The sequence below is a fragment of the Mastigoproctus giganteus genome, chromosome 2 (assembly GCF_048544385.1).
Source record: "Mastigoproctus giganteus isolate SK-2022 chromosome 2, ASM4854438v1, whole genome shotgun sequence".
NCBI lineage: Eukaryota > Metazoa > Arthropoda > Arachnida > Uropygi > Thelyphonidae > Mastigoproctus > Mastigoproctus giganteus.
In genome coordinates this window covers 216,620,144-216,640,178 of record NC_143576.1, presented here as the reverse complement: position 1 = coordinate 216,640,178, position 20,035 = coordinate 216,620,144, and the positions used below count along the sequence as shown (strand labels likewise).

The following is a 20,035-nucleotide window of genomic DNA, read 5'->3' as shown; positions in this document are numbered from 1 at the left end:
CTATATTATTAATTTCACGTGGTATATGAGTGATTATTAAATATAGCAATTAAGCTTAATGGAAAACAACCACGTAACGTCCTTTCCTAACTATAGCAGTTAGTTTAATTAATGATTCGTCTCTTGCGAAATTCATTCACGCTCTGACTTTCTGTTTCTGCTGCATGCATTTTATATAGATACGACCGTGGGTACTATTCTTTTGAACTGGCTTCTGGAATCCTCCCTTCTGCTTTCCAAATCAGTCCGAACACGTGCTGTTACCAGTAAGCATTCATTTACTGTCCAACTTCAAACTCACTGAACCAAATTTTCTTCTTTCTCATTTATCCCTTCAACTTTCGTTTCCTATATTAACCTTCCTTCACATATATTTGATGAAAATTACAATCTACAGAAATTCAAATCTAATGTCAACAAGTATCTCCTTTTTTCTACTCAACCTTTAACCCACGCATGGTGCGAACCCTCGTGAATACCACAGTTGCTAGAATCGCCGTCGTCCCCACACCCGGTGAAAAAGACTTGAGTTCGAATCCCGTCAATGACTTGCGGAATTTTAATGGGCCTTTTTCACAACATGACTGAATTAGTCGATCTCAGACGAGAGTAGCATGGCTTTTTCTCCGGAAACTCGAGTTTTTCGTCCAGCAAACAGAAAATCGATCTCAGAACACATTAATTTATAGACAATATACACGGAGCAATATGGCCTTAGTCGCTGATGCGCCTAAAACTCTACAACAACAACAACAACAACAACAACAACAGCAAACAACAACAGCAGCAGCATGGTACCAAGTACTATAGATTCTAATACCTTTCGTGTTTGGGGTTTTTATAAAAAAACTCGGGTATAGCCTTGAATTCCTGTTTTTGAATATTGATCACTTTAACTACCAACGTAGGTCGTGTTGTTCTCATCCGATGTTCCAGTTCAATAAGTGTTCCAAATTTACTCTGCACTGGCCATTCAACTTTTGTACATTCATGTTCACGAAGTGAGCTCGAACTGCCTCGATAGGTATGACATGGGATAACCCCCCCGTACCGTCTGTTCCTTGTTACAAACCCATCATTGCTGAAAGAAAGACAGGTCTGTTCCAGAGAACTGATACATTAAAAGGAATATGAGTTGACCTAAATGTGAATAGGGACCGGTGTCGATGGATCCCGTAAAACCAACAAGATCCTAGGCCATACCATTAAAAACAACCCCCCTTCCACCATAACTCTGCCTCCTCCGGAGATCATTGTTAACACAATGTACTCCAGAGCTCATGTTCTACAGGCATCCTCCACACCATACTTTTTTTTTTTTTATGAAAACCCCAATCACGAAAGGTATCAAAACCTATAGTACTTAGTACCGTGCATGGGTTGAAGGAGAAGTATGGAGGAGGGAGATGCCGGAAACTTTGCTCTAGAGACTAAACATGGGTTTCACCATTTCAAGCCTCCAATAAGCAAAGTGGTGGTATTTCACCGGTTGATGAAAGTCACCTACCACCTACGATACTTGACCATATGATCAAAATAGGGAAGGAATCACGAGGTTTGTCATTCCACAGAAAACAGATTTTTACTGTTTTCAGGACCAAATATGGATTTCGTTGCACCATTCAAGACCAGACCGCGGATTGTGGTTGGTCATGTTTGGCTTATCTGCCGCCGCTCTTCCATGAAAACCGAAGCTGCAGAGCTTCATACTTAATATGCTCGTACCGACCTAAATCCCTGTTGACGCCTTAAACTCCTGGTTAATGTTGTGCAGGGATGTCTGACTAGATTGTTGTACTACCCTTCCAATACCCTGTTGTCAGGTGGAGTGATCTTCGGTAATCTTTCTGTGCGTTGATGGACGGTGGTGCTACAGTCGCTTTTTTCATTTCATCACATCATCACGAATGGTTTGTTATGATATACTGTTTTGTGGAAGGCGCCACCGGTGGTTCCCACACCTGCACTGGTCTGTTATGATAGCAATGTGACATCCGACAATAACGCTCTAACGCCCCTCTCGAAATCAAACTAGGTACGTTCCGTGAGTAACAAATATTTTTGATCGCACGCTTTCTTTACATACAGGCCTTAGTCACGTGTTCATCCAGGAAGATCCAATGGACTATGAAAACTGGGGTGTCCGGATACCTTTTGAGGGGGGCAGTGTACTTTTGAAAGTCGTGTCAACCAGCATACAACATTGCTAGACAAGTAGACCTGAATTTCCGGCATTCAATCATTATAACTTGGCAAGCATTTCTTAAAAGGCAATTGAGTGATATGTAAATAAACGAATATTTAATTCTTATATATATATTTTTTTTACAATACCAATTCCAGTGTATCCAAGTCTTCATTTCCAAACGCAAGCCCATTGGGTAAATACTCATCTTCTGTGCGACTCAATTCCGCGCTGCCTTTTTCTAAGGTGTGTGCCAAAAGGAGAAAAAGTCGGTTAATCGAGGAATGACAACAGAGAATCCTTTTCTAGCCCCATTGATTACCACGGATCATTTGTTCCTCTCATCTTTGACTGCCTTTTGTCATCAGTTGAGTTGCAGTTTGTTATTGCTATGCCTGGAAAAGCCCAATAATTTGAGAGCTGAGTGATTTATTAGCTGGTAATTCGCTGCTAGACTAAAGTCTCCAATGAGAGTTGTTTGCGTGTTTTCTGACTCAGATGCACAGTTACAATTATTTCTGTCTGCTCTAAATGCACAGTATTTGTGAGGATGATGGCCAATAACGAGCCGAACTCACCCGTGATTTTGCCATCCTGGGTTTAGTTACATTTGAAGCATAGTTTCTCAATTACAAGAAACGTTCCTCTAACCTTTTAGAACCAATGTTTCTAACTTTTGAAATTCTGAATTTGAAACTCCGTTCTTCTCGTAACTCCTGTGGTAACTCTCGTAACTACCAGATAAGAAACACTAAACAGGCCAAGTCGGCCACTGGTTCGTAGGCACCTTAAGAGTTGTGGGTGGTTTCTTAGGGATTCCAAATGTGGAAGGTTGAAATCCTTCTACGAAAATAACTGCTCACTTCCTCTGAATATTTTTATGATTTATTTTTGCTTCTGCTTAATTTATGGTGAGTGGCTATATTAAACGTTTCGGGACCAATTAGTGTAATGCTAACATCAAAAGAAACCACAAAAAGTGACGTGTTCCTGATATCTGGTATGCCGACAGATAAGATTTATCCCTATGATCTCGCAATTCTTTGCTTTGATTAATTTAGAAACATTTGAGAAAATTGCTTCTTCTTCATCGACTTGTTTCACTCCTTCCACACCCCGTTTTTCTCCACTTCTTCCATTAGAATGTCCCTTACCGCACAACTATATAAATAACTCGGATCATAAACATATTCAGTCACTTGACACTTTGCCACAACCTTGGGATATAAAAAGTTATGGTATTTAACATCTTTATCGCGCGTTAATCGAACGTAATGAGATATTTGACCTCCACGTGCTTTAGACCACACCTGTAGTAGTCAGAAGGTTAATATATACGCTGAAAGAGAAAAGGGTACTCAACAAGAATGGATTATGGAAATAGGACCCTTAAAAGACATGCAAGAATGAACCATTTAGGGTTGGTTTTTTTCTTCCAATAAGACAATTATTAATGATATCGTTACTTATAAGCCAATGTTGCAAACCCTCGCGGGTAGCTAGTGGATATAATCACCGTCTTTTCCACATCGGATCAAGAAGGTCTGGGTTCGAATTCCGAACCTTTTTCACAACGTGGCTGAGTTATTTGGTCTCAGGAAAGGGTTGTATGGATCTGTCCCCGGAAGGTTGGACTTTTCATCCAGTAAACAAGCAAATCGACCACAGTACGCACAATATACAGACACAATACATTGATGTCTTATAGCCTTAGTTACTTTGGCACTTAACTAACAAACAATAGCCAATGTTACAGTAGTCCAAGACATTATTATTTTATCACGTGACTTTGGCAGAGAAGATATTTTGTGATGGTTTTGAACAAGAAAATCGTATCTCCAAAAAAAGCTATTTTAAAAATTATAAAACTAGAAAAAAAAATTTTCATCCATATGCCACCATCTAGTTGGTTCTAGTGGTTGAACGCGTACCACTGATTACCCAGTCTGCGATTTTCTCCAGTTTCATTTATTAAAGTTGTTTGTGGTTTCATAAATTCAAGTATTCGACTGAAAATTAGAGAGAAGCTCCAGGAACTAAAATATCAATTTTTATCACAGAATGAGGTCGATCGCTTCCTAATTATTTTGAGTATCAGCTTTCAGAGAACATTATGGGTGGAGAAGCGACTCTAAAACAGCGAAAGGCTGTACAATGTTTCAAGTTCCTCAGATGTACTCTTTAAAATTTTCGACTTAAAATTACACTTCAAATCCTTTGTTCTTTATCGCCTCTTTGGAACACAAAAGGTTTCTCTCACATGGCTTGTGATTGCACGGTGTTTTCATGCACTACGTGGCAAGATTAGTTCACACTCTCTCTTTACGCACATATTAATGTTGTGTAATCAGAGGCTTTTAATTAGCAACTTCAGTCATTGTTAGGCAACATGGTCCTGTCATCTACACCAGGTTCAGTTAAATGTATCTAATGTCACTTAGTGACGCCTCTTTTGGCACCCCGTTGTCTGCTTTAACACTAATTAATGCCACGTGGGTCTTAGCTAGCTCCGAAATTGGCGGAAAAACAGCGCCGGTCCTCTGTTGACTTTAATGCGAACACAACTGAAAATAGCATTCTGGGAAGATGTTAATGCCTACGTGGGATGGAAAGTGTTGCGTCAGAACAAATGCTAAGACTGCGAGGCATTTTCATCTCTGCGAAATTGCTGCTCCCTTACTATCCCATTCTTTGGTCTTCGGCTTAGAAGGATTTTGTACAACGCTCAACCTCGCGGGGGAAGGGGAAGTGGGGCTATTACACCCTTCTTTTAGGAGCTAACATATTCTCCCAGCAAGGATTAGCATGTTCGTGTGAAAAACAAATATGTAAGTTACAAAAAAAAAAAACACTTATTCTCCTTTATTCCCCTCCAAAAGGATTCCAGACACCTCCCTCCCCCTGTTTCCCCTACCGTGAAGCAAAGCAGAATTCAACAGTGATTTCAGTATTCTCACAATTGAGCATACAGTAAGAGGCATGGAAAATCCCCTCAGTCCAGACACGTGTGGTACGTGTGTAGCAACGACAGATGGTCCCCTTTCCCTAGTGTTCTGAATGGGTAGCGTATTACTGATCACTTTGCAACCCCTGTTTCTCCCCGTTTTGCATCGTGAGAACTCAAGATTAGCTCATTCGTGGAGTTAAAACTGCACGTGTTGTGTACCAGATTAGGCTTAATAACTAACACCAAAATGAAAATTAGAATCTATTTCTTTTCTAATGACAGGTCTTTTCTCTCTTTCTCTCTCAGGAATTTTATGATACTGTAATCCAAGCATATTATCACTCCTTTGTTCTCCTACTCCTCAACTGATAATTATCCCCTTAATAATCTAAACACTAACTACTCTCCTACGAAGTTCTTAAATTTATCGCGCAATCTCTTCCTTCCCCCCTCAAAGCTGCAACTCCCTCCAGACAAGTACACCACCCTCATATGAAGTCTCACTCATTCAGCGTTACCTTCTACATCCGTTTAGTTAAGAAAGATCAAAGAACTCCTTAGAGAAGCCAAGATCTGATAATATGACTGCATCTTTCGGCACCAGATGTTGTGTCGCATGCCTTGTGTTCTTAGACTATAGAGCAAGAGACGTACTCAAAGAAAGAAAGAGAAGAGATTGCAGAAAAAAAGTATTGAATCCAAGCTGGTTTTTTGTTGTCGGTTTTTGTTGAACTTAAATCCTTTTTATAGCGGCTTTTACACTGTATGGCGGTATGAATGTTTCTTTGTTTGTAAAACTGAGATTATCTTAGGTCGTTGGCAAACGCAATTTTCCAGTTTTCCAAGATAAATTCAGAACTTCGTCAGGTATTTACAACTTTGTTCCCTAAAACAAGTCAGATTATTTCTTATAACCACAAGAATCCAATGGACAATAAAAAAACACACAAAATTCTCAAAATAGTATTCCGAAAACTGAGCATGAAACCAAAATAATTAACAATCTTCTCTTTTAATACGTTCTCCGCATGAACGATTTACACCCATTTAAACTCCTCGATCCTGTCGGTAGAGCACTTTTATTGATCGCTCTCTAATCGTAAAGTGCACGTATTTCACATAAATTAATCGACTTCCATGTCTGAGAGAAAAACGTTTAAAGATAATAAAAATGAATATAGGCTATCAATCAATAACTGGCATTCGCTCCACTCCTTACAGTCTGAGAATCAATTTATCTGAGAAAGAACAAGATGTCAATCAATAAATATCTCTGAAGGTAGAATAAAAGAAAGCTCTTAAAGAAATTCTACAGACAGCCAATTTCTTTCCCTTTACACGAGCAATCTAACTACGATATAAAGTTGCAATTTAACGCCAGATTATATTAAAACATTTAATAAGTTTTACTTTGATTAGGCGACCACCATAAAACACCCATTTTAATTAAAAATCATTGCCATCCTCAAATATGATAAAACAAGCGTCAAAAAACGTAAGAGTTTCATTCCTGTTGCGACCACCAAGGATGAAAACATGTTTTTCAATAACTTAACACTCTATCTCCATCCTCCTATATTCAATCTTGGTTGTATGCCTCCACTGACAGCTTCCATACATAACTCGATGACTTTAACTAATGAAACGACTATCCATCATTTGTTCTCTTCTTTTTTTAGACCCTACAGTAACTTCCCTTTTACCTCCCACAACTTTCAATTTTGTGCAGATTCTACGAAAAAAGATTAACCTTAAAAAAAAGTAATAAAAAATAGCTACGCCATCCCAAACAAGGCAGTTGGATTTTCTAATGTCTGCCGATACAAGAATGACAGACACATACATCGATTTTTTTCGGTCATGTGTAGCTTTATCTCTATAGCCCTGCGACATATGGCAGCCAGTTTTTCCCCTGCAAAATGTCTGCATGAGAGACGCAGACCACATCTGTTTAATATGTTTCCTTCCTTGGTTACTTGCCTTGGTGTATACAAAATTTGTAGCCACTGCGAGCCAGTTAAAGAACAGTTCTAATACAGCAAAGGATTGATATTTTGGCTCAGGCTGCTATGGTAATTTTGTCGAAATGTTTCTTCGACATTTCTTCTCAAACAATAACCTGTGCTTCGGCGCTTCAACTAAGCTGCAATTACTAGCATCGTGAATGGCACATGGTGCAAAGCCTTCGTCTTCATAAAATGCTGAACATCTTGTAGTCGTGAATCCCCCCTCAGCACCCATCCTTCTTGTGCCATTCAAAAGAATCGATAACTCAGATCTGCTGAAGTCTCTGGAGGGCGAAGCTGGTTTAAGATAAGTCCGCTGCTCATCTTCAAGGTTTTGTGTCCTTTTTTTCCCAGACTGCACGCATAGTTGAATAAGTCGATATAAGCTTATTGCCGATAGTTCAAAGTTCGCAGCTTTCGTTTATAAAGAAAGATAAAAATAAAATGAAATGATATTATTTCTTAAGATGTATCTGAGAACTGCAGCAAACGATTTTTTAAATCTATCACAAGTACTCGCTGGAATAAAAATTCAGCAGAAAATTCCCCCCACCTCTCCAGTTATAATACAGAAGAGTGGTTGTCAATAGGGAGGTATGCAGGACTTAGGGAATCTTAAAGAGGTCATCGGGGATGCACAAAATGATGCAGGAAAAGAAGGAAAAGAACTAAGGAAAAGAATTGCTTGTTTCAAAATTAACTTTATTACATTTAATTTTACACAAATTAAATTACTTAAATATGTAATTTTAAATTTCAATTTTACTGAATCACATAAATGGAAACGTTTAAAAAAGAGCCGGAAAAGATTGCTTCACCGATTTCGTCTAGCCACTAATAACTGCGATATAGTATTATTTTAATTTTGTTTGATTTTATTTATTTTATGAATTTTTTTTTAAATTTAAAAGTTTTATAATAACTTTTATGCCAATATTTAAAGTTCATTTTGGACATGATAGTTATAATCTAATTTATCCTTTGTATTCCAGACTCCTATCGCTTTATTGGGTTGCCAAAGAGATTTGAAAAGGCCCGAGTTTGAGTCCCATCTAAATGGAAAGAAATCTTATGGGCATTTTTGCACCATAGTAGAGTTGGTCGGTCTCCCAAAAACTCGGATTTTTCATCCGGGAAAACAGACAAAACGGACCACAGAATCCAGCAAATTTAGAGACAGATTACAACAATGCCTATATTTGGTTTGCTATTTTTGCTAGCTGAAATACTGGTCGAAATAGTCAGAATCAAGAGAATTTAACTCGAGGTCAAGTTTTTAATAATTTAATAGTGAGAACAGGGAATAATGTATGCTCATTATACAGTGGCTGAGGATGGTTTTCTTCTGGTATTTCTGGGGAGGGGATATGCAAAGTAACTTTGTCCCAAAATAGAAGGGGAACCCAGATGCCTTTAGTAAAAGTAATTCTTTTACTAAGAAATTCTGTTGAATTTCTTTTACAATTTCGGTACTATAAACAACTAGTTATCCTAATGAACAGCCAGGCGCGTGAATTCGACGAAGTTTGTCTCTTATCTCAAGTAACAATCTCAGAACGGAAGCTAAATTATAAACTTCTCTCTACTAATTGTTAAAATAAGTTTATGCATTTATTGAATCCATCAAACAAATAAATGTTCAGAAATTTCGCGGCACCCCTACGGCATCCTCATCGCGAACTATTGGACTATATTGATGAACATAGTTGTTAACTGTTCCAGTTCATTATTGATTATATTTTCTAAAGCTCCTTCAACAGATCGAGACGTATTTTTAAGCCATCGGCATAGACGATAAGATGAATTTTCATTTGCAGGAGAGGGAAAATGAAAATTCATCTTATCGCGTAGGCCGATGAAATTGCTCTAGACAAAGCAATAGGCAAATTAGAAAGAATCAAGGATATGTTGTAAAGTTCCGGTGATTGAGCAGCAACAAACTTGATGAAAGGTCAAGGTAAGTAATAGTAAGGTGCTTGTTAATCGCTAAAGCAACTAAGTCTATGAGGCATGAGTGAAGTTTTTTTTATTATTATTATTATTCTGTATATTCTTCAGGTCAAAAATTGCCCTGGCGGGTAGCAAAGTGAATATAATCGCTCTTCTCCGCACACCGGGTGGAAAAGACCCCTGGGTTCGAATTCCGTCTATGACGCGAGGAATTTTTATGAGTTTTTTTCACAACGTGGCTGAGTCTGCCTCAGGCAAGATTTGTATGGTTCTATCTCCCAGAAACTGGGGTCTTTCGTCCAGCAAACAGACATCGGTCACATGATTGAATGAGCGACTCCACGAAATTTACAGACATAATACAATGACTTAGCAACACTTGACCAGTAAAATCCCTTGCATCATTGACGGGATTCGAACTTTGGACCTTTTCCACCCATTGTGGGAGGATGGTGATTATAATCACAGTGCTATACGCAAGCTGGTCAAGGTAAGCAATGTCTCGGGGCTATTATTCAGTGGCAATAAAGGTGTTCTATAAAATTTGTAATGACATGAATGCCCTTTCTGATGTAGCAAACTGGGTTACAATATTCGGAAGGATTTTGCCGGTAATTGATGGAGGAGAAGTGTTTGCTTAAGAATGGGTGAAGTTGTGGACAATTAATCTTTCAGTCGAGAAGGATTAGACACTTTAGGAAAATTTTGTATGTTTACAAGATTTTAGGAAAATAGTTTTGGTGTTTATTAAAATATTTTCCGTCTTTTAAAAATAACAATAGTCAAGATATTTCAAAATATCAGTGACCAAAATATCGCGCCATGAATAAAAGCGATTAAAAATTCATTAATGAAGTAGTCTAATAAAAATGCCAATAATCACCAAGATATCGCGTAAAAAGAATAAACAAGCTTTTGATGTGCTTCAGCCTTTTTCATCAAAGTACTCCATAATTGTTGCTGTATGGAATAAATTCCATACATTATTCAGTTAAAGGTTGTTTTTATCAAATTTAAACAGATAGGAGAATGATTTTGAATGGGAGTCTGTTTTCCATCAGCAGCATTAAAACGACAGATAAATTCAAACTACTTTTCAAGGCCGAGGGGCGGAGGTCAAAGTTCTGAGAGGCTGAGATTAGTATATTCTCTCTCCTACTAAGAATCCTATCTTTTATATAAGCGTTAATATATTTTTTTGCATTATCTGTTGCGGTGTTGTATTGAGTAATGTCACGTGGAATGCGAATATATATATTTTTTTTTCTTCTTCAAAACAGTTTGTCTACTGTTACATACATTGGTAAGTCTGGCATTCCACCAATACTTGGAGAAAACCGAGACCTTCGGAAACTTTCCTGCCACATTTTTTTGGCAATGCAGCTAAACTAGCTCGAAAGAAGTTCAGATTGTCAGTCAGATTGGTGAGTCTTGTAGCATACACCATGGAAATAATTGTAAAAAGCTGTAGTATAGTTATTTTGATTAAGAAATAAAAAAAAACAAGTTTTTTTTCAGATACAAATATTTAGAATCGATACAATAAGTATATATTTCATTAAAAAATAATAATAAATACAAGTAGTCAACGTGTAGTACAAATCGAATAAAATAATAATTTATAAATAATTTGTTATAAATAATAAATACATGTAGTCAAAATCAAAGCACAGCGAACATAAGTTAAAAATAAAATAAGTACATTTTCTGTTTATAAGAATTAGAAAATTAATAAAATATACAAGAGCACAATGCACTTGGCTGTCATCCAATTAGCAAGCAGCGCCACCTGTAAAATACATCTGTTAAAATTCTAAGCATAAACGTAGAATTTTTATTCTTATTAATTTTCAAACGTTAGTGTGGTGAAGGGAACTTATCGAAGATTGATGTTTCGGGGTATCTAATTCCATTGGCTAAGTGATAATCAAAAATTTTAAACCGGTACTTATCAATAGTTGTATGATCAGTATAAACTTATTAAAAATGATAAATACAAATGCTGAATACGTAGATACAAATCCATTTGGATGAGAAGGGAGTTTTAATGTTAACTGGTAGAACTTCTGTTTGAGCCACCCACATACAACGTTGTCTGGCGGTCTAAGAGTAGTGTTTGTGATTGATGATAACAGGAGAGGTTGGGGGAAAGTCTTAGCAGCGAGCAGGGACAATCAAATAAAGTTGAGTGTTGTGTGGTTTTCGAGGTAATGGAGAAGAGACTATAAAGATCTTTCAGGATTTGGGGAGAAAGAAGCATTAGACAAGAAAACGTGATATAGATGGAGTCGCTTGTCTACGATATGATTAACTTACCCTCACCTTTTCCATTTAGCAACCCCCACCTCCCTTGAGCTTACTCCACAATCTGTGACGTAAATAAATAGCTGTTTTCCTCGAGTAGAAATGGTAAGGGCATTCTTCATCACTCATTTTAAGGCTATTAAGTGATACTATGGGAGTTAAATTCTACTTTCTATTTTTGGGATATGGGGGATGGAGGATGGGGAGCTGACGGTCAGTTATTCTCCAGTTTTCGCAAAATACTGAAACAACGAAAATGGCTATTAAACTTTCTCAAATTAATAGAAATCGCAAGAAGTGTCATGCATCTAAAGTTTGGGTGATTTTGAGCTAATATATTTAAAATGCTTCGCCTCTGACTAAAAAACACTATACAAGGTTCTATGAAAGAAAAAGCTTGTCGATAGATGGCGTTGAAATTGGCAAAAATACATATGTAGAGGCGCAAAGTTTCTAATCAGGTATAAATAGTTAAGTGTTGACTCCAGGTCTTTAACCATCTGTCTCGAGAGAATTTGTCTCGTGCATCAGTGTCTAGTCCCTGTGTCAAGACGGCAGTATATCATCGCCCTTAAAAATGCCAAAGCGATCTCATTTTGGGACAGAAGCGGAAATGAGCTTGCAACCTTTAGTTGGTGATTTATGATTTTGCCAACCTCTCAGGAGTAAATTTTATAAAACCTCAAAAAAAAAAAAAAAAAAAAGCGAATATATATCTTCCACTGATTATAGTATTCCTACTCCCAGAGACAGCAAAATTTAATACTCTGTTAAAGTTTGGCTTCATTCACCATGCATATGGACGTTCATTTGAGGGCACGAACGTTTATTTACTATCAGTCTCTTCTGTATATATGAATACATCTTTATACTACTAATGACTTAGAAGCCAAATCCAGTGATGTGTGAGTGAAGAAAATTATTTGATTTCGGCATCTTTGACTACCTTACCCTTGATCTCATTATAACAATTAGCAGGGAACACTGTCTTCAACCACAACAAGAATAATAAACCCGGGTAGGGAAGGGGGCGGAAGACTAATTTATCCTAACTCTCCAGCCCATCTTTGTTGCTTGCTGTAAGCTGCTGAGGAAGTTGGGGAGTTTCACACAAAGTCTGCCTACTGACGTGGTTATTTTTAGAAGGAGACGAAATTAGTCAAAAGTAATAACATCGCTTTTTCCCTTTGCAACGTTCGAAATGACGGGATGTACGATGACGTTGACATGCTGATGGGGTCATTGCTAACTTAGACTGAAATCACTTTCAGATTAATGTTCACTTTCAGATTAATGTCCGCTTGACAAAATGAATGAAATCTCAGTTACTCCACCGACAGAGAAATTTCACCTGTTGAAACAGCCATTTTGGTGTGCCCATTAAAAAAAAGAAAATTGTCTTTAAGATTTTAATAGCCTATAAATGCCCTTCTTTAGTGTAAGGATAGTTTTTTGATAAAAATTTACCAACGCCAGACGAATTTGTCGTTACAGTTCGTTTGACGTGATCACAACTGTTGCCTGATTGTGCTTTAGAGCGAATGATAAAAGTATTATCCGGCTGTCAAGACCAAACAAGAATCTGAACATCTGGCCATGACGTTGGTCTAAAAGTCTTCAAGCTCTAACCACGGAAAACCAAAAGTCAAATAAAATAAGGCTACAGCAAAAGATAAATCCAATTCTTAGTTTTTCTAAGCGTGCGTAAAGACAAACCAAGCAATTGTTAGTCCTGTTCTAGGTCTGTTTTAGTTCTGTCCTTGGAAATGTAATGAATACATACATAGTTTACTTGCTTACGGATTATAATTACATTATTTATCATTATCCGGTATTTATCGTGTAAACAAAATTTTAATGCTTTTGAAAAAGTGCCCTTACCTGTTATCCTAGGACCTCCCATCACCTGCGCCTCGCATTTGAAACACTGGCTGAATAATCTCCAGACCATTTCTTTACTAACCCCAATATTCGCTACATCTCAACACGACGTTATGTTCCTGGGAGAAAGGGCTTTCTTACGATTGCGTTCAGATGTTTCCCATCCATGTGGTTTTCCCGTTGGTCAGTGAGATGACTCATTCGGACCGCGACAACTTCAAATAACTTCCAAGTGCGCATCCTTCAGTTTTGCTGTTTCGGCAGTGGCTCATTTTTCCTGGGGTTTTACTTCTCAGTATAAACAGAGTCTCATTCGGTCGTCAACACGTCCATGACTAATTTCTTGTAGGGATTTCAGGGGAAGGAGGGAGGGGGGGATGCGGATCATTTAAAGAGGAGAGGAAGAGGCGAACATCTCTCGAGGTTTACATAAGGATCGATAGACCAGCTCTACTGCGTGGAAGGTCAAGTTCGTCCGGTGGCGGCCAAGGGTCAAAGGACACAGAAGCCGACACCGTTAGGTTGTTGTTTACATGGGTTAACGGGGTAACAGGCTCCACCTCAGCCCCCTATTTGCTACACCACCGAGACAGCTTGTTGCTTTCCGACATCAGTCGGACATTCCCGACAAAGCACGGTCATCTCTGGCTTTTACCCTTAACACGTTCCCAGGTATGTAGGGGGAAGGGGGTTGACACCGTGCCTCCCTTCTCCAAATCCGTGTCTACTGTTTACGAACGTCGCGTCTGTGCCGCATGGACAACTTTGCGCAGTCGCACTACTGCACGGATTGATGCACACGAAAAAGCGGACGCTCGGCTGCAGTCTTCAATGATCGGTATCGGTCGACGGAGGGCGCGCTTGCTTGCGTTCATAGCATATGAACAGCCGCCGTTGTATTCGGGGTTTGAGTTTGCGCCGCTCTTGAAATGTCTCCCTCTGTCGTGCGCGTTCGTTTGCTGATGTCACAGGGTTGGAAGACGCGCGCCACGCGTCTATGCGTCCTCCCTTCCTTTTTTCTCTCGGTGGGGAAGTGGAAGGGGATCGAGAAAGAGGATGGAATGGGACGTCACGTGCGATACAAATGATACACAGTCGTGGATTTGCACGTGCCTCTCATCCCACCCTCTTTTGCATCCACACGTACACACATTGTGTGATGTGCCATCTTTTTTTCCTTCTACTGTTTTGGCTGATGACCAGATTCTTAGTACTACACGATATCTCTCTCTCTCTCTCTCTCCCTCTCTCTCCTATACAAATCAGCAAGCCTCTAATGCCAATAAGATGGAAGCGATGTATGTATGACTGCATCCTTAAACAACAGTTAAAAATGTTGAAAAAAATAAAATACACGTAAATAAATTTAACTGTAATACAGCAGAACCTCAAAAATCAGGCACAGTTTTTGAATATTTCTCTGAGGGTAGTCGACTGTACAAAGGGCAGAGGGAAAATGAGCTGACCGGACTTAAAAATAAGACCTCAGATTCCAGATTTATGAATACTTTGTGATAATGTGTTCCATTAATAATTTCCAAAAACTAATTTCTTTCTGTTTTACTTTCCTAAATTGTATGCCATTGTTTATACAAAATCATTCATTTCGTGAGATATCCAGTACTGGATAGAGAAGAGTATTTAATAGTACAGTAGCATGTAATTAGTTTATAAGGCAATTCTATTTCAGAAAACATACCTCATCATTTACACCTCATGTTAAAAATATTGGACTCTGCAGCACCCATACTGGAAGGAGCATTTGGACCCGTGACCTTTATTTCTTAGGCAAACTGGACCAAAACAGCAGTAATGGTTGCACAATTCAATACAACTCAATACTGAGTTGTATTGAGTTGTGCAACCACACATTGAGTTGTGGTTCTAGCCAACGCGACTGCCAAATACGATGCTATTATTGTATTCTATCTCTATCCTCTATACTCCTTCCGGAAGTATAAACAAAATTTATTTAATATCTGAGCATCACCTAGGGCTAGATTAAATTGCTTCTCAGGCCTCACTCAGTCCCTTTCGACCGCATCAAGATAATCCCTTAATTTAAGATAGACCTCGGGTGTCTTGAATGGTGCTAAGCTAAGTTCTAAGGATATAAAGGATTATCTACTGTCAATTATGAAATATATAATTAAAGAATTACTGTTAATTATGTAATATCCTGTGATGGCAAAAAGACTGTTCCAACACAGCCCACATGTCACCAATTTTGCGGCAGAACTTAATTGCTATTAGTCACGTTCTCTGATATTTTGGTAGGGCACTGTATGTTCAAATAAGTTAGAGCTAGAAATGAAACAAAGCCATTATAGATATACAAAACATTTAAATCTCAGAGCTCGTAATGGTAAATCTACGTCTGAGTAATATTGTATATAATCTTTTCAACTGTTATCACACGAGACTGCAAAACTCATTCATATATACACTGCTCGACAAAATTAACAGAACAAAATGTTTTTCATTAATATTTTATTATGAACAGCGTTGCCAAGGGCGAATATTTGAGAAAATAGGCACTCTGTAATGCAAATTCAAATGCAAATTCAGTATCCAATAGAAATCGATCTACCAACTCACAGATCCGCACATTATGCAAATTATTCATGCCTATAAAAACACGGGTTGCGACCACATTACTTCATTCCCTTTTTTTTTTTTTTTTTTTTTTTTTTTTGCTTGCTCAGTGGAATAGCCACATCTCCAGTATTCAGAATGGCAAGTCATCGTCCTTTAGATGATTCTTTGACATGGCGGGCGGTTGGACGACTTGAAGCGGGGCAGTCACAGGCGGAGGTGGCACGTTCACTTAGTGTGTGTGTGTGTCAGTTAGTATCGTCTCGGCACTATGGAAGTAGTTTCAGGAGACAGGAACCGTTACAGGAAGAGCAGGCCAAGGTCGCGCGAGGGCTACGTTAGCCAGAACACACCGCTATCTGGCTCTAACAGCAAGACCGACCAATACGATATCCTGTCATCAACTGTCTCTTCAGGTTTCTGTGGCCACACGGGAAAACATTTCCAACCGCACTGTGTTAAGAAGGCCCAATTCAAGTGGACTCTACGCAAGGAAGCCAGTGGTTTGAATCACATTAACCCCAAACCACCGCAGAGCTTGTCAAAACTCGCACAATGAACATGTGATTTGGAGCCCTGACAAAAATTGGGTACACTTCTATTTTATATATTTATTAGATTCTAGATGTTATTTCATCTGGAGACAACGAGGAATGCAACTCTCCAACATCGAAGAAAGGGACACTTACGGTAGAGGCGTTGTTCTCATGTTGGGCTGAATAACGATCAACGGGCGCACCCTCTTCACGTTTTTGATAGGGGTACCGTAACTGCGCAGAGGTACAGAGAACAGATCATCGAACCCTATGTGCGAATTTTTAGGGGTGCGGTAGGCCCAGATTTTCTTTTCATGCACGACAACGCCGCTGCACATAGAGCTCAAGTGGTGTAGGAATATCTTGAAAACGAAGATATCCAACAACTGCCGTGGCCAGCACGATCACAGACTTAAATTCGATCGAACATGTGTGGGACGCCCTTGGGTGTCCCATTGCACTCCACCAGCCAACTCCTCGGTCACTTGATGAGCTAAGGTCTGCGCTGGTGGAAGAATGGGATTTGTTGCCACAGAATCTTATACACACCATTTTATTTAGCATGATTCATCACTGTCAAGCCTGTTTAGCCATTGGAGGGGATCATAAGCAGTACTGATGTCAAGTGATCATATTTCGTGCATCTTGTATCGACTTCTGTAATGTGACCCTTTTGGTAATTCTTATACAACCCCTAGAAATGTCCCTTATACTTGTCCCAAGTTTTTGCTGTCTCGTCATTTTATCGTTATTCTATGGTACACCATCATACCAAATTTTGTCCCTCTTCATCGCATGCTGCACGAGTTACATCACGTTTTCTACGTGTTCTGTTAATTTTGTTCAGCCACAAGACCAATGTCACCAACGTATACAACATTCTGAATAAATTTGTTTGTTAATCAAGCATTCCAGTAAAAAAGTAACAATGGCGCAGACATAGTAGTTTATTTCTATGAAGCTAGTGAACATCTTTCTCGCATGCGCTTTAGTGGAAGAGCGTGTAAAACCATAATTATATATACATGTATATATAAATTTATAATACTCATAAGTGGCGTATTGTGCAGGAATGATGTCATGTGGGTGGGTAGAAAAGGAAAGCATGTGAACCAACGGAAACTGGAGTAACACTTTCATCCATTAACTGAATTTGTCATCACCTCATCAAATTATAATGGAGTTTTAACTCAGTAGATTAAGCAATTACTTAAAAATCGATATCCCATAGATGCTAGAAGCTATCCAAATAATTATCCTTCCAGTCCACCTAGCCATTGCAGTTTGTGGAAGCGACATAGACTTTGAAACGATCAGTTGGATTGGACAGTTGGTCTAATTACTGAACAATAGTGACTAATTCTAGATGCGTCTGTCTGATGCGTGGATTGTGTAGTGTGGTGCGATTGATTCATCACTCCACATTACCCTCTGCCACAGCCGCTCTATGCATCAGTTAAAGTCCTGGGTACATTGAAGATTTTAACTCTTCTGTGTATGGCAAAAACAACCGCCGTGGCCTTTTTTGCAATAGAAATTATATGGTAAGGCTTTTTACTGAAGGTACCAAAGAAATTAAATTATGTTCAGAGGTGCTTTTCAAACCCATTAAGAACAATCAGGAATCCAAGTCTTTGAAGGACACAATCCTATTTATGTGAAATATTAAAAAATATATATTGTAGCCGAACTTGGAGCTTCCAGAACTAATAAGAACTTCTTGAAATGTATGGCCCTTAGAATAAACATTGGCTCTCTGTGTGATGTTACAATAATGTTGGTGTTAGTCAACAATAAGGGACATTGTTGACATTCGTCTGCAAGGGGAGAGCTATTTAAATAGGCTTTGTGGCGGTGTACCTCTGAACTTTTTCTGCTCACGCGAACTTGTTTCACTTCCAAATCGGAGAGGTAGATTCCCCAGAAGAGAGTGAATAATGACTTTAGGTTAAAGGTCTGCCATTACCTCCGCACTTCTTGCTGTTTTTATCTTCTGTTATACATAGATGAACGTTACAAGCATTCGAGTATTGCACCAATAAGTATGTTTGCCTGGTAAACCTAAATTTCTGGAAATCTTTCTGCTTACTCGGAGCGTGTCCTTGGCGCCAGCATTCACCTTGACCTTTCGACTCACTTCCCTAACACACACACACAGAATCTCTCTCTCTCTCTCTCTCTCTCTCTCTCTCTCTCTCTCTCTCTCTCTCTCTCTCTCTTACTTTCGCTTCACTTAACTAGACGAGCTTTTTTATGAGAGATACGCAGTCTTGAACAGTTTGTAAGGTTTAAGACAGAAGACACGATGGCACCCTGAAGCATTCGCGCTCGTGAACGCTTCTGGTATGAATCTCTCTTCTTTCCCTCCCCGACCAAACTCGCGTGAAAGTATTTTTGTTTACATCAATCTCTTAAACTTTCACCATTTGCTTCTGCCAACAGGTCTCCTGCTCCTGGTCGTCAGGGATATTGCATGCGACGATTATAGGATGTGTTTTTTTTTTGTTTACAAGGAGCGTTGATTGGTTGAAATATAACTCACTGATTTTTAAAAGTTAGAGTTTACATTTAACTATAATGCAATCATAAACTTTTATGAATACGGACGATGTTTTTTAATCCAAAAAAAAAGGTCTTAAACCGTATGAGTTGGCACCATCTACCATTATTATCAACTGTGATACCTCTGAAGCTGCGCCAGGCTTTTTTTGAGGGCACGTGCAATAAAACATACTACCAAGTGTTGGTGCAAATTGTCTCGGACGGGAACAAAAAGAATGGCCCATCATTTGTGGATAAATCATGACTCACTACTACAAACCTGAAGCATTGTTTTCAGAACAACATATGGTAGGTGGCGAAATTCCAGTTACTGAGTCACGTGTTGAATTTCAGCCTTCCTTCCATGGAAGCTGACAGGAAATAGTGGTAAACTTTATAGATATAATATGTCCCTACCGCTGCAACTTTCTGTTTTCTGTGAAATATAATGGATATTGTTCATAACATACATACAGTGGCCAAGAACTTCTATAGAACTTATCTGGAGAGGATGGAAATTAAATAATTCTTCTTAGCCTCACCTAAGAAAATGTGAATAACTTAAAGAGTGCTAGGGACATAACAAGTAACGTTATTCATTCCATGACGTTACTTAATTTGTCACAAAAATGTTGAAAAGTTGAAAAATATAACTCAACACGATGAAATATATTCGAAATCACTGTCTCCACTGACTTCATCCTGAGCGCGTTGATTATTCTTGTTGTAAGCTTTGTGTTCGACAAAGCCCCACAAAAAAGAAGTCTAATGGCGACAAATCTGGGGAGCATGGTGGCCATGTTCCTTTTAAAATCATGCAATCTTACGAATATTAAGGACAGCTCGACAAGAGTTAAACCCACGTGGTTTAACTCTTGCGGTGTCGTACTGAATCTACGTTTATTTCTTCAGTGAGGTGTCCCAGGAATTCATTGACAGTGTACCGAGATGAGTCCAAGAACTTTGTGTTGGGTAATTGTACACCACACTAATTTTCACAGGCGTAGGGAAGTTTCATGTGCTGCATGGGGATTTTACACGTACCATAAACGAGTATTCTGAGAGTTTGCATACCCAATCAGATGAAAAT

General features: G+C 38.7%; 1 protein-coding gene across 1 annotated transcript in view; it reads right to left on the bottom strand.

Annotated features, from left to right (window-relative positions):
* The window catches only part of LOC150090087 (glutamate receptor-interacting protein 2-like), a 113,013-nt gene extending 98,926 nt beyond the window's left edge, over nucleotides 1-14,087 (bottom strand). Inside the window, exon 1 of the mRNA XM_090389756.1 lies at nucleotides 13,274-14,087. Within this exon, the coding sequence (XP_090245882.1) occupies nucleotides 13,274-13,343 (70 nt within the window). The 5' untranslated portion in view covers nucleotides 13,344-14,087. The remainder of the gene's footprint in view (nucleotides 1-13,273) is intronic.
* Between the last annotated feature and the right edge of the window lie 5,948 nt (nucleotides 14,088-20,035).